The sequence below is a fragment of the Salvelinus sp. IW2-2015 genome, linkage group LG20, assembly GCF_002910315.2.
Source record: "Salvelinus sp. IW2-2015 linkage group LG20, ASM291031v2, whole genome shotgun sequence".
Classification (NCBI taxonomy): Eukaryota; Metazoa; Chordata; class Actinopteri; order Salmoniformes; family Salmonidae; genus Salvelinus; species Salvelinus sp. IW2-2015.
The window spans coordinates 19056748-19073356 of NC_036860.1; the positions used below are offsets into that span (position 1 = coordinate 19056748).

At 41.8% G+C, this 16609-nt stretch overlaps 1 protein-coding gene across 1 annotated transcript in view; it reads right to left on the reverse strand.

Moving 5' to 3' along the window:
- camkk1a (calcium/calmodulin-dependent protein kinase kinase 1, alpha a) overlaps positions 1–16609 on the reverse strand; it is a 133744-nt gene that overhangs the window by 59868 nt on the left and 57267 nt on the right. Inside the window, 2 exon segments of the mRNA XM_070449255.1 lie at positions 9008–9061; positions 16222–16269. Of these exon segments, the coding sequence (XP_070305356.1) occupies positions 9008–9061; positions 16222–16269 (102 nt within the window).

Genomic DNA, 16609 nt, shown 5'->3' on the forward strand with positions numbered 1-16609 from the left:
AATGAGTGGTTTGGAAGGAATCAGTGACAGTGGCTAACTGCAAGCATTGCAAAGCAATCACTAGCCTGCTATTCAGTGGAGTGGCTGTGTGGTCCCAAATCTGGTATTAAGGGGATATTTTCCATGTTTAAAATTATAAACATTCAACATTGGCCATGCTGTCAATGAAGCATGGTTTGTGACGCGCTCAAAACAACTATTAAATCGGAACTGCGAAAAAGTGAGTTCAAGATAACTGGGAAGTCGGGAATAAATGAGCTCSGACTAGGAAAATACGGTTTGAACTGTCATCCAACTCGGAATTGTAAATTCGGCCTCTTTCTAGAGCTACGACCTGAAGATCAATGACATCATCATGATTCAACCGCTTTTATGAATCCAGAGAATGCCAGACTTTGATGACAGAATTTGCCCACGAAGGACYACCGCTCCACCTTCCTGTTCAAGTGAGCACAGCACAACAAGGTGAGTCCAAAAATGTATTGTATGTTGCCGCATAAATTATGTAATATGCCAGGGAGATATGTATACTGTAGCTAAGAAAGTAATACTAAGTGTATGCTGTGTAGTAAGATGTTAGTAGTCCATGTACCTCACCCTAATAATTTAGTCCATTTACACCTCTTAATTTTGCCTACTGTTCTGACTTGGTGCACATGTAGCCTATAACCTGTTTTAGATAAATGTAATAAACAAATATTGTAAGAGCTTTCATTGTCTGCTTATATGTCCCCTTTATTTATCCTACGGTTCTGACTTGGTGTACAGGGAGAACACTGTAAGAACGGCCCATGTTCTGAATTCTGTCACTGTACATTTCAAAGTGTTAAACAAATAGTTAAATTGACTACGTCTGTCCTAGCTCGCTCATTAATGTCTTAATCAAAATTACGGATTGTCTCTTATCCGCTTGTCGTAGTTTATACATCTCAATTGTCAGTAGAAACCACATTTGTTTAAGTAAATCAGCTATATCAGCTATGTTTTTTTAAAACAGTAAATGAGGCTGAATGGCTCACTTGATAGTCAGGTGTAGCAGTGGTAAGATGTTGGGACTGCTGTTGGGTCAGCGTTATGAAGGCCCTAACAGTTTGTGGGCACCGTTTGTTACTGTTATAGTGAAATTCATGTATTGTTTAGTGTTGTGTTGTGTTGTGGCTTTGCTGGCATGCATCCCACTTTTTAAAATATTTGCCCCACCAAGATTTACATGATAAAATCGCTACTTCCATAATCTAAATGTGATTTCTGTCATTCTGAGCACCATGGGCGGACGCCCTAATGAGTTATGCACTCACTGCATATGGGTCCGGTCATGTTGTCGAGCTCCACATTTTCGGAAACCCTCTAATAACGAGCCTGATATATTAAGGTAGCCAATGCTTGGTTATGATATTGTGGCTACTAAATCTGAAAGTCTTGTGTAAAGAATATGTTTGGACATTATTTCAAGTTAATGAACCAACTTCATTTCTTCATTTACAGGGTATTTGTTTAATTGCTTGTAAGAAATTTGAAAAGGTAATTTCAAATACAAGTCAATTTGGAACAAGATGAAATTTGTTCAGTTTGTTATTTATTACGTTTAACCAAAGAGGAAGTTGAGTGTTTAAAGAAATAGGTTGCAACTTGAAATATAGGTTCGGTTATAATCAAATAAAACAGTTGGCATTGAATCATATATTTGGTTTCAACAAATTAGTAGTTTTCAAATGAGAAAACAAATTTACTTGTAACCAGTTGAAGTAATTTTTTTTAGGTTGATCCAAAGAGGAATATTTTACAGCGTAGTGTACATTCTGATGAAAAATAAGGCTATCCAGAACCAAAAAGGGTTCTCCTATGGGGACAGCTGCAGAAACCTTCTGGAACCCTTTTTTCTAAGAGTGTAGTCATCCACCGATGTCCTATATGTCTTATCTGCTTTTCAAAAGGCCTGGGGTGGTCCTGATGACTATCTCAACAGATAAAAGTAATAATCCAAAAGGGCCCAAACTGCTAAGAGCCATACATAATCTGAATTCTCCACCACAGAAATAAAATATATTTTCTTGAGTTCAAGGACAATCCCTCCCTTGGTAAAGGGATTTACAGAGTCTTTGTTGTGCTGACAAGTTGAGAAGCATTGGTTTGTCAGAGCAAAGCGAGGGAAGCTAGGGAAGAGAGAAGAGAGGGGGAAGAGAAAGTCATGCATATTAAAAGGTGTGTCAGGGGAACGCTAAGCAGGCAAAACCCGTGTGTGTGTGTGCTACGCAGGCAAAACCCGTGTGTGTGTGTGTGCTACGCAGGCAAAACTGCTGTTTTCAAAACACTACCAGGTAGGGAGTGCACTACTACTATTACTACTACAGTGCCAGAGAGAACACAATGTGCCCGTGGCAATGAGCTGACAGTGCAATTAGGCTTGATTACAAATGCATGAAGAGATCGCAAAATGCTTCTTCAATCACACAGATTGAAATAACTCTGACAGAAAATACCATCTCACTGATCTACTACTACAGTAGGGTTTCCAGAACTGCTCTTCTTCAGTTGAATGCACTCTTTATCACTCTGGATAAGAGTGTTAACTTGCTAAATACCTTCATTTACATTTTAAAGTAACTGTCCGGTGAGAATCTCACTTTAAAAGTGTATATTCTGTTAACTCATACCCAAATAATGTTGTTGACTAGTCCTATGGCAATTATTTGTTGCCAAAGCATAAATTAAAGAAAAAACGATTTAAAAAAAACACACCTCAAACTTGTATGTCAAACAGACTGTTTAAAAATGCTTGCTATTTCCTCATATAATGTGATGTTTAATTGTCATGAATATAGTTCATGACCACTATACACCCCCACCATTCTGTTGTTGGGATACTCCCACACTATTTAAACACAGAAAAGCAGCTTTTTAACATACTTAATAAAAACATTTTGGAAGGAAAACAATTTCACTCATATTGTAATAATATATTTTTTTAAATTATATTATTATACTTCGTATTCGTCATCTCCAGGACCACCCTAACATCAACATATGTGAAAATCTTACGTTTCTTGGTGTTGTAGTAAAAATTGGAGGAAGATAAGTGTTTCCAAGGTGTGCATCATGTGATTTTAATCAATTATGAGTAGGCGTTGCCTACTAATTGCCAACTAGTTGTCTACTAATTGGTTGATGTCATTGGAAACACTTCTCTTCCTTTATCTTTTATACTACAAAACATAGAAACACGCAATCTTCACATATGTTGATGTTAGGGTGGTGCTGCAGATGATGAATATGAAGTTAAAAACATTTGAAATGTTCCTTTAATTATAGGCAATGAAAACACTGGACAGTGACTTTAAATGATCAAATGTAACAACCTCCTTGTTTACAGTGGTGTACTGTACAGCTGACACCATGCAGGTCCCTCCTGGTGATCCCTTCCTGTTGCATCCTCATATCCTTATTTATGTCGCTTTTATCCTCCATCCATGACTTGTAAAAGGACAACAGGAGATTTTATTCGCCCCCTGCCTGCTGCCTCCAGCAGACACGTTGAGGACAGACAGTGACAACCACAACCACTGCTGTAGTACACCATTTCCATAGCAGTAGAGGCTGGACCGGTTGTTAGTCATTAGACATTTTTTACAGTGTGTTACAGTGTGTATCGTATCCACTAGGGTTGCACATTTTGGGGAATATTCAGAGGTGGAAAATTTTCGTGGGAATTAACAGGAATATATGGGAAATAACGGGAATATAGGGGAATTAACAGGAATATATGGGAATTAGTGGAATTATATGCAAATTAATATTAATACCATTTAAATGTAGATTTTTTTTGCATTGGATATATTTACCATATCATATGGAGACAGAAACATAAACCTTTTACCATAATTGTAAATGATGAAATCCTTCCAATAGAAAAAAAAAACAAAACTATTTAGTTACGAATTGAACTTTAATTAAATGAGTTGACTCTTCACATGGGATGATTACATTGAACCAGAAAATAATGGGAATATTGAATGATCCCCAATGATCCATCACATCTCCCAAAAACTTTTTCAACATACATCTGTAAAATGATAGTCTAGAAACTAAAGCTATAGTTGTCTTCCTGTCAGGCTTCCATGTCTTCTCCCTGGACCTCCTCAATGTCCACCTCTTGAACATCCGACTCTGAGGCCTCATCTTCACTGTCACTTTCCAACCTTGTTGAGGATGGCTTGTTGTCAGGCTCAAAAAGCCTCAAATTTGCCCAGATGGCCACCGATTTTTCAACTCTGGTATTCGTCAGCCTGTTTTGTGCTTTGGTTTGTATGTTCCCAAACAAGGACCAGTTGCGCTCTGAGGCAGCTGATGTTGGTGGGATTTGGAGGATGATGGAGGCAACAGGGGAAAGAGCCTCAGATCCACAAAGTCCCTTCCACCAGGTGGCTGATGAGATATGTTGGCACGACTGCCATATTGCATCTCCATCCCAAAGCCCTTGCTTGGAAGTGTACTTCGCCAGACTGCCAAGAACCTTGCCCCCATCCAGGCCAAGGTGGCGAGACACGGTAGTGATGACACCATAGGCCTTGTTGATCTCTGCACCAGACAGGATGCTCTTGCCAGCATACTTGGGGTCCAACATGTATGCTGTACTTCGCCAGACTATGGGCTTCAGGCAGAAGTCTTCACGCTTTTTGTTGTATTTCAGAACTGCAGTTTCCTCTGCTTGGAGCAACAGTGAAGTGGGCAGGGCAGTACGGATTTCTTCTCTTACAAGCAGAGTCTGAACATCAGACAGGATGGCATTGTCTCCCTCAATCTATGCAGTGGCTACTGCTATTGTCACGCCCTGATCTGTTTCACCTGTGCTTGTGATTGTCTGCTTTTCTATTCTCTTTTACTAGTCCTCCCGGTTTTGACCTTTGCCTGTTTTTCTGGACTCCATTCCTGCCTGCCTGACCATTCTGCCTGCCCTGACCTCGAGCCTGCCTGCCATTCTGTACCTCTGGAACTCTGAACTGGTTTTGACCTTTTGCCTGTCCACAACCATTTTCTTGCCTACCCCTTTTGGATTGTTAATAAACATCTTGGACTCTTACCATCTGCCTCCTGTGTCTGCATCTTGGTCTTGCCTTGTGCCCTTATAGCTATAGGTTTCAGGAGTTTCAGGCTGCTTACCACTCTCTCCCAAAATACATAATCCAGGAGGATCCTCTTGATGGGGCTGTCCATACCGGCAGACTGTGATATGGCCATTTCTTGGAGAGACTCCTTCTCCTCCAAGAGACTGTCAAACATGATGACAACACCACCCGAATGGGTGTTGCTGGGCAGCTTCAATGTGGTGCTCTTATTCTTCTCACTTTACTTGGTGAGGTAGATTGCTGCTATAACTTCATGACCCTTCACATACCTAACCATTTCCTTGGCTCTCTTGTAGAGTGTGTCCATTGTTTTCAGTGCCATAATGTCCTTGAGGAGCAGATTCAATGCATGAGCAGCACAGTCAATGGGTGTGATGTGAGGGTAGAACTCCACTTTAGACCAAGCAGCCTTCATGTTCGCAGCATTGTCTGTCACCATTGCAAATACCTTCCGTGGTCCAAGGTCATTGATGACTTCAGCTCATCTGCAATGTAGACACCGGTGTGTCTGTTGTCCCTTGTGTCTGTGCTCTTGTAGAATACTAGTTGAGTGTTGGAGATGTAGTTAATTATTCCCTGCCCACAAACATTCAACCACCCATCAGAGATGATTGCATTACAGTCTGCTTTCTCTATGATTTGCCTGACCTTCACTTAAACTCTGCATCCAGCAAATTAGTTGGAGTGGAGTGTTGGAGTGGTATATGCTGGGCAAAGAACTTTCAGGAATCTCTTCCAATACACATTGCCTGTGAGCATCAGAGGTGAACCAGTTGCCTACACAGCTCGAGCAAGACATTCATCAGCATTTCTCTGACTACATTCCTTCATTGAGTCAAAATTTCTGATTCCAGGAGGACCATGAGCTGTTGCTATCGATAAGGTGTCTGATTCATCATTTTCACCTCAAATAGAAGTAGAGAGACTTTTGTCCGGGGTTTGCTTGTTGTGAGCGCTGAGGGAACCTTCTGCACTTGGCCAGATGATTCTGCATCTTTGTTGCATTCTTCACATATGATTTGGCACAGTATTTGCAAATGTACACAGCTTTTCCTTCTACATTAGCTGCAGTGAAAAGTCTCCACACATCAGATAGTGCCCGTGGCATTTAAAAAAAATCTCAAATACATTAAGCAGTTAGATTAAACAACTCCTTTGTAAGATACATCTTTTAAAATGAAACATGTATGGAAACAGGTGAATTAACATTCATCAGTTAGCAGGCTCAAGCAAACTAAAACCCACATGGTAGCAAAAACTATGATTTAAACACACTTTTATTTATAAAAAAAAAAAAATTACCCCTTTTTCTCCCCAATTTCGTGGTATCCAATTGATAGCTACAGTCTTGTCTAATCGCTGCAACTCCCGTAAGGACTCGGGAGAGGTGAAGGTCAAGAGCCGTACGTCCTCCGAAACACAACCCAACCAAGCCGCACTGTTTCTTGACACAATGCCCACATAACCCGGAAGCCAGCCGCACCAATGTGTCGGAGAAAACACCGTACACCTGGCGACCATAACAGCGTGCACTGCTCCTGGCCCACCATAGGCGTTGCTAGTGTGTGATGGGACAAGGACATCCCTGCCGGCCAAACCCTCCCCTAACCCGGACGATGCTGGGTCAATTGTACGCCACCCCATGGGTCTCCCAGTCGCGGCCAGCTGCGACAGAGCCTGGACTCAAACCCAGCATCTCTAGTGTCACGGCTAGCACTGCGATGCAGTGCCTTAGAACACAGCGCCACTCGCGAGGCCCAATTTTAACACACTCTGCTGTAGGCTACTATTTAACTAGTTAACAAAAAATCATGCATGTCAAATAAAATATATTCACCCCACCCAGTATTGTAATCAAAACTTACCAGAAAGCATGTAGTCCTTGGCTCAGACAKTGTAGTAGTGTGGGCTCAATAGCATCTTATTAGTGTGCAAGATCGTGAGAATCAGCTGTACATGTGATGGAAGAATGCACTGTGCATGCAGAGGGTTGCAATTCCATTGAATTGGGGATAGTTTAACCAAAATATGCCACAAGACCTAGAATTGCCTTATGTGTATCCCACAAAAAAGGTTCACTGTTATAAGCTAACTTTTTTGATGAATTTAAGAAAAATTCACCAAATTCCCGGGCTTAACTTCCCATGGAAAATGTTCGGAAATTTACCGGAAAGTCTCCGACCCTTTGCAACCCTAGTATCCACCACCCCGTAGTCTAGGGAATAACACATGCATGCGTCCTCCCGAACAACAGACTGGAGCCCCAGAGACAAAACCAGGGACCAGGGATACTCCTAATTCACTGCTCTTTTTTAGCAGTATGCGAAACGAGCGAACGCTGCAGAGATTGGAGGCTGGTAGAGCTCGAGTCCCTCTAATACCTCGATGGTACTGGACCTCTGCCAATCACGTTGGCTGAGACAAGGTAACAGCTTCGTCAGCATTGTAATTACAACACGGGCTGAGTGAAACACTCACACACACTCACACACAAACATACACAAACACAGACAGAGAGAGAGAACATCCGAGATGATCTTGTAATCTGGCTAGATTGTTTAAGCGATTATAGCATGCAAAACTGGACACCAAAATCCTAAAATACAAAATAATCTGTTGCAAAATCCAAAATATGTACTTGGCATTTCTGTTGCCTTCCCTGTTGCCGTGATAAGGTGACTGGTATTGTGCTTCTGTGTGTGTGTGTGTGTGTTGTGTGTGTGTGTGTGGTGTGTGGTGTGTGTGTGTTGTGTGTGTGTGTGTGTGTGTGTGGTGTGTGTGTGTGTGGTGTGTGGTGTGTGTGTGTGTGTGTGTGTGTGTGTGGTGTGTGTGTGTGTGTGTGGTGTGAAGATCACTGGTCTGTGTGTGTGTGTCTGTGTGTAGGGGCTGAGCTCCCACTGTGGGCACAGATGCACAGATCCAATCAATACAGTGTGGAGCCAAGTTTGAATGCCAGGAAATAGAATTAAACCCTGGCAGGTGCCCATCTCCTTCTCCTCATCTCCATCTTTCTGTCAACAATCTCTCCTTCTCCGGCAGCCAGGGTGGAGCGGAGCAGAGGAGAGTGTGTGCAAGGTCTCCGATGCCAGGAGCAAGCCTCTATCTCCCTCTCTACTCCCTTTTCTCTCATCCCTCTGTATATCTCTCCCACACCTCTCTCTCTCTCTGTCCACCTCTATCTCCCCTTATCTCTTGTTCTCACCCCCCCTCTCTCTCTGTCCCCCCCTCTACCTCTCTCGCCCTTTCTCTCTCGCTCTCACCCCCCTCTATCTTTCTCTGCCCCCCTCTATCTCTCTCTCCCCTGCCTCCCTATCTCTCTCCAGAAAGACCAGTCTGTCTCTGTTGTGAACCATGCAAGGGAGAGGGCTGACAAAGCTGTAATAACATGCAATTTGTCCATGCATTTTCAGGCCATCTCCCTGCTAGTATGAGCACTAACATGGGGAACGGGAACCAATTCCCTCTAACATAATTGTTTTGCATCGACACCACTGACGTGAGCGCCAAACATGCTCATGCACGCACGACACACACACGCGGCGCGCGCACACACACACACACACACACACACACACACACCACACACACACACAACACACACACACACACACACACACACACACACACACACACACACACACACACACAACACACACACACACACAACACACACACACACACACACACACACACACACACACACACTGGGGGCAACAAAGACAGTGTGCAGGCAGATAAAAAAGCCTTGAGTTGGGCCATTAACCTATCAAGCTAACAAAGCATTCCACTTTACAAAGAGCTGAAAATGGTTAATGGATCATAATTGTCTTCTTTTAGAAGGAGAAAGAGGGCTACACACATACACACACACACACGTCACTTGCATAGTGTTTGTCGTCATCCTCATTGTAGGCCAGTTTGACCACCCCGTAGGAGCCCTGCAAAGTCACAGGAGAGGAAAAAGATAGATGTCAATAATAGAACATATTTAATCATTCAATGCAATAACATACAGTGCGTGAAAGTATTCACATCCCTTGACTTTGTTCACATTTTCTTGTGTTAAAGCCTGCATTTAAAATAGATTACATTGAGATTTTGTGTCACTGATCTACACACAATACTCCATCATTTCAAAGTGGAATTATGTTTTAAGAAATGTTTACAAATGAATTAAAAATGAAAAGCTAAAATGTCTTGAGTCAATAAGTATTCAACCCTTTTGTTTTGGCAAACCTAAATAAGTTCAGGAGTAAAACAAGTCACATAATAAATTGTGTGGACTCAATATGTGTCAAATAATAGTGTTTTAACATGATTTTTAAATGACTACCCCATCTCTGTACCCCACATATACAATTATCTGTAAGGTCTCGCATTCGAGCAGTGAATTTCAAGCACAGATTCAACTACAAAAACCAGGGAGGTTTTCCAATGGTTCCCAAACAAGTGCACCTATTGGTAGATGTGTAAAAAAGCAGACATTGAATATCCCTTTGAGCATAGTGAAGTTATTAATTATGAATGTGTCAATACACCCAGTCACTGCAAAGATACAGGTGCCCTTCCTAACTCAGTTGCCGGAGAGGAAGGAAACCGCTCAGGGATTTCACCATGAGGCCAATGGTGATTTTAAAACAGTTACAGAGTTTAATAATGGCTGTGATAGGAGAAAACTGAGGATGGATCAACAACATTATAGTTACTCCACATAAATGACAGAGTGAAAAGAAGGAAGCCTGTACATAATAAAACTATTCCAAAACATGCATCCTGTTTGCAATAAGGCACGAAAGAAATACTGCAAAAAATGGGACAAAGAAATGTACTTTTTGTCCTGAATACAAAGTTTGGGGCAAATCTAACACCACACGTCACTGAGTACCACTCTTCATATTTTCAAGCAAGGTGGTGGCTGCATCATGTTATGGTTATGCTTGTCATCAGTAAGGACTACTGAGTTTTTTAGGATAAAAAAAAGGAATAGAGTTAAGCACAGGCAAAATCCTAGAGGAAAACTTTGTTCAGTCTGCTTTCCAACAGACACTGGGAGACAAATTCACCTTTCAGCAGGACAATAACCTAAAACACAACGCCAAATATACACTGGAGTTGCTTACCAAGATGACATTGAATGTTCCTGTTACAGTTTTGACTTAAATAGGCTTGAAAATCCATAGCAAGACTTGAAAATGGCTGTCTAGCAATTATCAACAACCAACTTAACAGAGCTTGAAGATAAGGATCCGCCCCCTTTTTTTTTTGTTGCCTAAAATGACATATATGACACAAGGATATGCATATTCTTCATACCATTTGAGGAAACAAGGAAACACTTTGAAGTTTGTGGAAATGTTACATTAATGTAAGAGAATATAACACATTAGATCTGGTAAAAGATAATATCATCTTTGAAATGCAAGAGAAAGGCCTTAATGTATTATTCCAGCCCAGGTGCAATTTAGATTCTGGCCACTAGATGGCAGCAGTGTATATAACGTGTTAGACTGATCCAATGAACCATTGCATTTCTGTTAAAAAATGTGTACATAGTGCTGTCTGTTCCTTCCAAACAACACTAAATTATTTWAATCTGTCTACAGAATATTTTACCAGTAGCGCTGTGGAACATCCAGGTGCTCTTTTGCAAACTTCAGACGTGCAGCAATGTTTTTTTTGGACAGCAGTGGCTTCTTCCATGGTGTCCTCCCATGAACACCATTCTTGTTTAGTGTTTTACGTATTGTCAACAGAGATTTTACCATTTTCCAGAGATTTCTGTAAGTCTTTAGCTGACACTCTAGGATTCTTCTTAACCTCAATGAGCATTCTGCGCTGTGCTCTTGCAGTCATCTTTTCAGGATGGCCACTCCTAGGGAGAGTAGCAACACTGCTGAACTTTCTCCATTTATAGASTATTTTTCTTACCGTGGACTGATGAACATCAAGGCTTTTAGAGATACTTTTGTAACCTTTTCCCTTTTCCTTTTTTGTGAGTGTTTTATTATAGGGCAAGGCAGCTCTAATCAACATCTCCAATCTCGGCTCATTGATTGGACTCCAGGTTAGCTGACCCCTGACTCCAATTAGCTTTTGGAGAAGTCATTAGCCTAACGGTTCACATACTTTCCCCAACCTACACTGTGAATGTTTAAATGATCTATTCAATATAGACAAGAAAAATACAATAACTTGTGTGTTATTAGTTTAAGAACACTATGTTTGTCTATTTAGATGAAGATCCAATTTTATGACCACTTTATGCAGAAATCCAGGTAATTCCAAAGGATTCAGATACTTTTTCTTGCCACTGTATATATATTATTTCCTCCCCCCTTTTTTCTCCCCAATTTAAAAAAAATCTTGTCTCATCGCTGCAACTCTCCAACGGGCTCGAGAGAGGCAAAGGAGGAGTCATACGCCCTCCGAAACATGACCCGCCTAACCGAGCTCCTTAACCAAGAAGCCAGCCTCACCAATGTGTCGGAGGAAACACTGCTCACAAGGAGTCGCTAGGGAGCGACTCCTGGACGACGCTGGGCCAATTTTGCGCCATCCTATGGGACTCCCGGGCCCCGGCCAGTTGTGGCACAGCCCGGGAATGAACCCGGGTCTGTAGTAACGCCTCTTTCACAGCGATGCAGTGCCTTAGACGGTTACACCACTCGGGAGGCCCCAGTTTCACCTTTTATATCATAATACTGTATTCTGTTGTAAAGCAGGATGAGGTGATTCATGGGCAAGCTATACTGTATGATTCAGGTTCTGATCAAAGCAACGTGACTCATTCAGAGCCTTTCATAATATGGGAGAGACAGTACAGATAGCCTGGGTTATCATCCTAAAGAGAAACTACCATTGGATCAGGTCTACTGTGATATCAAAGATCCACCACCATATTTTACAATAGATGTGTGGTTCTTTTCTGCATACGATTACGCTTTTCAAGGCCAAACCTACCACTGGTGTGCGTGGCCAAAGATCTCTATTTTCATGTCATCTGACCTGAAAAGAGAGCTCTTTGGCCACACACACCAGTGGTGTGATTGGTGTGGAAAAGAGGAATCATAAAGTACCAGGACTATTTTAGCCCAAAACCTGGTTGCCTCTGCCAGGAGGCTGCAACTTGGCTGCAAGTGGATCTTACAGCAAGACAATAACCCCAAGCACATACCAAAAGCCACAAAGAAATTGTTAATTGACACAAAATGAACATTTTGCAATGGCCATCTCAGTCTCCGGACGCATTGAAAACCTGTGGTTTGAATTGACATGGGTAGTCAATAGGCACAGACAAAGGATATCAAGGATTTAGAAATATTCTATATGGAGTAATGGTCTAAGATCCCTCCCAATGTGTTCTCCAATCTCATAAAACATTTTAGAAAAAGACTCAGTGCCATTATCCTCGCAAGGTGAGGAATTGAAAGGTATTGAAAACAGGGGTGGCAATAATTTTGAGGAAAAAATGTATTACTTGTTAAACAAAATATATTTCTCGAAGAAATTTTGCTAGTTTAAAATAATATACATTTCCCAAAAAGTTTGCATACAATAAAGCTTATTATTTATTTTATACAGTCTTTTTTGCTCATCTTTATCAAGGGTGCCAATGAATTAGTACCTGATTGAATATGCACTGCATTCTGAAAGTATTCAGACCCCTTGACTTTTTGCAAATTTTCTTACATTATAGCATTATTCTAATATTGATTCAATTTGATTAAATACCCCATAACGACAAAGCAAAAACAGGTTTTTAGACATTTTTGCTAATTTATATATATATATACAGTGGGGAGAACAAGTATTTGATACACTGCCGATTTTGCAGGTTTTCCTACTTACAAAGCATGTAGAGGTCTGTAATTTTTATCATAGGTACACTTCAACTGTGAGAGACGGAATCTAAAACAAAAATCCAGAAAATCACATTGTATGATTTTTAAATAATTAATTTGCATTTTATTGCATGACATAAGTATTTGATCACCTACCAACCAGTAAGAATTCCGGCTCTCACAGACCTGTTAGTTTTTCTTTAAGAAGCCCTCCTGTTCTCCACTCATTACCTGTATTAACTGCACCTGTTTGAACTCGTTACCTGTATAAAAGACACCTGTCCACACACAATCAAACAGATTCCAACCTCTCCACAATGGCCAAGACCAGAGAGCTGTGTAAGGACATCAGGGATAAAATTGTAGACCTGCACAAGGCTGGGATGGGCTACAGGACAATAGGCAAGCAGCTTGGTGAGAAGGMAACAACTGTTGGCGCAATTATTAGAAAATGGAAGAAGTTCAAGATGACGGTCAATCAYCCTCGGTCTGGAGCTCCATGCAAGATCTCACCTCGTGGGGCATCAATGATCATGAGGAAGGTGAGGGATCAGCCCAGAACTACACAGCAGGACCTGGTCAATGACCTGAAGAGAGCTGGGACCACAGTCTCAAAGAAAACCATTAGTAACACACTACGCCATCATGGATTAAAATCCTGCAGCGCATGCAAGGTCCGCCTGCTCAAGCCAGTGCATGTCCAGGCCCGTCTGAAGTTTGCCAATGACCATCTGGATGATCCAGAGGAGGAATAGGAGAAGGTCGTGTGGTCTGATGAGACAAAAATAGAGCTTTTTGGTCTAAACTCCACTCGCCGTGTTTGGAGGAAGAAGGATGATGAGTACAACCCCAAGAACCCATCCCAACCGTGAAGCATGGAGGTGGAAACATCATTCTTTGGGGATGCTTTTCTGCAAAGGGGTCAGGACGAATGCACCGTATTGAGGGGAGGATGGATGGGGCCATGTATCGCAAGATCTTGGCCAACAACCTCCTTCCCTCAGTAAGAGCATTGAAGATGGGTCGTGGCTGGGTTTTCCAGCATGACAACGACACGAAGCACACAGCCATGGCAACTAAGGAGTGGCTCCGTAAGAAGCATCTCAAGGTCCTGGAGTGGTCTAGCCAGTCTCCAGACCTGAACCCAATAGAAAATCTTTGGAGGGAGCTGAAAGTCCGTATTGCCCAGCGACAGCCCCGAAACCTGAAGGATCTGGGGAAGATCTGTAGGGAGGAGTGGGCCAAAATCCCTGCTGCAGTGTGTGCAAACCTAGTCAAGAACTACAGGAAACGTATGATCTCTGTAATTGCAAACAAAGGTTTCTGTACCAAATATTAAGTTCTGCTTTTCTGATGTATCAAATACTTATGTCATGCAATAAAATGCAAATTAATTAYTTAAAAATCAYACAATGTGATTTTCTGGATTTTTGTTTTAGATTCCGTCTCTCAYAGTTGAAGTGTACCTATGATAATAATTACAGACCTCTACATGCTTTGTAAGTAGGAAAACCTGCAAAATCGGCAGTGTATCAAATACTTGTTCTCCCCACTGTATATAAAAAACAGAAATACCTTACTAACATTAGTATTCAGACCCTTTGCTATGAGACTTAAAATTGAGGTCAGGTGCTTCCTGTTTCCATTGATCATACTTGAGATTGGAGTCCACCTGTGGTAAATTCAATTGATTGGACATTAATTGGAAAGGCACATACCTGTCTATATAAGGTCCTACTGTTGACAGTGCATGTCAGAGCAAAAACCAAGCCATGAGGTCAAAGGAATTATCCGTAGAGCTCTGAAACAGGATTGTGTCGAGACACAGATCTGGGGAAGGGTACCAAAAAAATTCTGCAACATTGAATGTTCCCAAGAACACAGTGGCTTCATCATTCTCAAATGGAAGAAGTTTGGAATCACCAAGACTCTTCCACGAGCTGGCCGCCCGGCCAAACTGAGAAATCGGGGGAGACGGGCCTTGGTCAAGGACGTGACCAAGAACCTGATGGTCACTCTGATAGAGCTCCAGAGTTCCTCTGTGGAGATGGGAGAACCTTCCAGAGGACAACCATCTCTGTAGCACTCCACCAATTAGGCCTTTATGGTATTGTGGCCAGACGGAAGCCACATGACAGCCACTTGGATTTTGCCAAAAGGCACCTAAAGGACTCTAAGACCATGAGAAACAAGATTTTCTGGTCTGATGAAACCAAGATCGGATCGAGGGAAAGATGAACGGAGCAAAGTACAGAGAGATCCTTGATGAAAACCTGCTCCAGAGTGCTCAGGACCTCAGACCGGGGCGAAGGTTCACCTTCCAGCAGGACAACAACCCTAAGCACACATCCAAGACAACGCAGGAGTGGCTTCCGGACAAGTCTCTGAATGTCCTTGAGTGACCCAGCCATAGCCCGGACTTGAACCCAATCTAACATCTCTGGAGAGACCTGAAAATAGCTGTGCAGCGACGCTTCCCAACCAAGCTGACAGAGCTTGAGAGGATCTGCAGAGAAGAATGGGAAAAACTCCCCAAATACAGGTGTGCTAAGCTTGTAGCATCATACCCAAAAAGACTCGAGGCTGTAATCACTGCTAAAAGTGCTTCAACAAAGTTCTGAGTAACGGGTCTGAATACTTATGCAAATATTGGATTTCAGTTGTTTTTAAAAAATGCATATGCAAACATTTCTAAAAACCTGTTTTTGCTTTGTCATTATGGGTATTGTGTGTAGATTGATGACGGGGAAAAAAGATTTAATCAATTTTAGAATAAGCCTGTAACCTAACAAAATGTGGAAAAAGTCAAGGGGTCTGAATACTTTCCGAATGCACTGAATATTGAACAGCTACTGTAAATCTAAAATATGGGCCTCTTGTATTGATGGCCATGCCCTCTAATGGTGAATGTACATTTCAATCTATTGGTCCTCTCTGATAGTTACATAAGTCTATCCTGATTGAAAAGGCAGACACAGGCACAGAAAGAGGCAGACATAGACAGACAGAGCCAGGCCAGGGATACCACCAACAGGGTTGATATAAGGTAATTGAACATGGGCTATTCTGCTTAGAGATAATATTGATTAGAATAAATTAATTTGTATTTAGTGCTAATGATAGCAGACAGCACAATCAGTGTGAGACAGTTCGATACAACAGGGACACAATTGTAAAAGAACATGATGTACAAATATCAGAAAGGTGATTGATTGAAGACAGGGTATTCTGCATTTCTGAATTAGTTCAAGGCTCACCTTTCCGATCTCACTCTTCAGCTTGTACTGGTTCAGCTGGATACAGTTCTGCAGGAGGAAGAAAACAAAGGGATGACATTAAACGAGAATATATGAAAGAAGAGATAGGATGATTCATCCATCTACCATATCCACCTGAGGAAAGAAATAGAACATTGGATGACTCAAATACAGCGTTGGATACATGAACAATATGTTCTCCACCGACTAGCTCATTTTAGAGATGTTATTAGTGATGCCTACGGCCACTGAATTCTGTTTACAGTCATACATCCATTACAGTGCTGTATAAACTGCTTGGAGCTCCATAGCAACCACTGATAATGCATGTAGTCAACAAGGGACAAGGCAGAGAGAGAGAGAGAGAGAGAGAGAGAGAGAGAGAGAG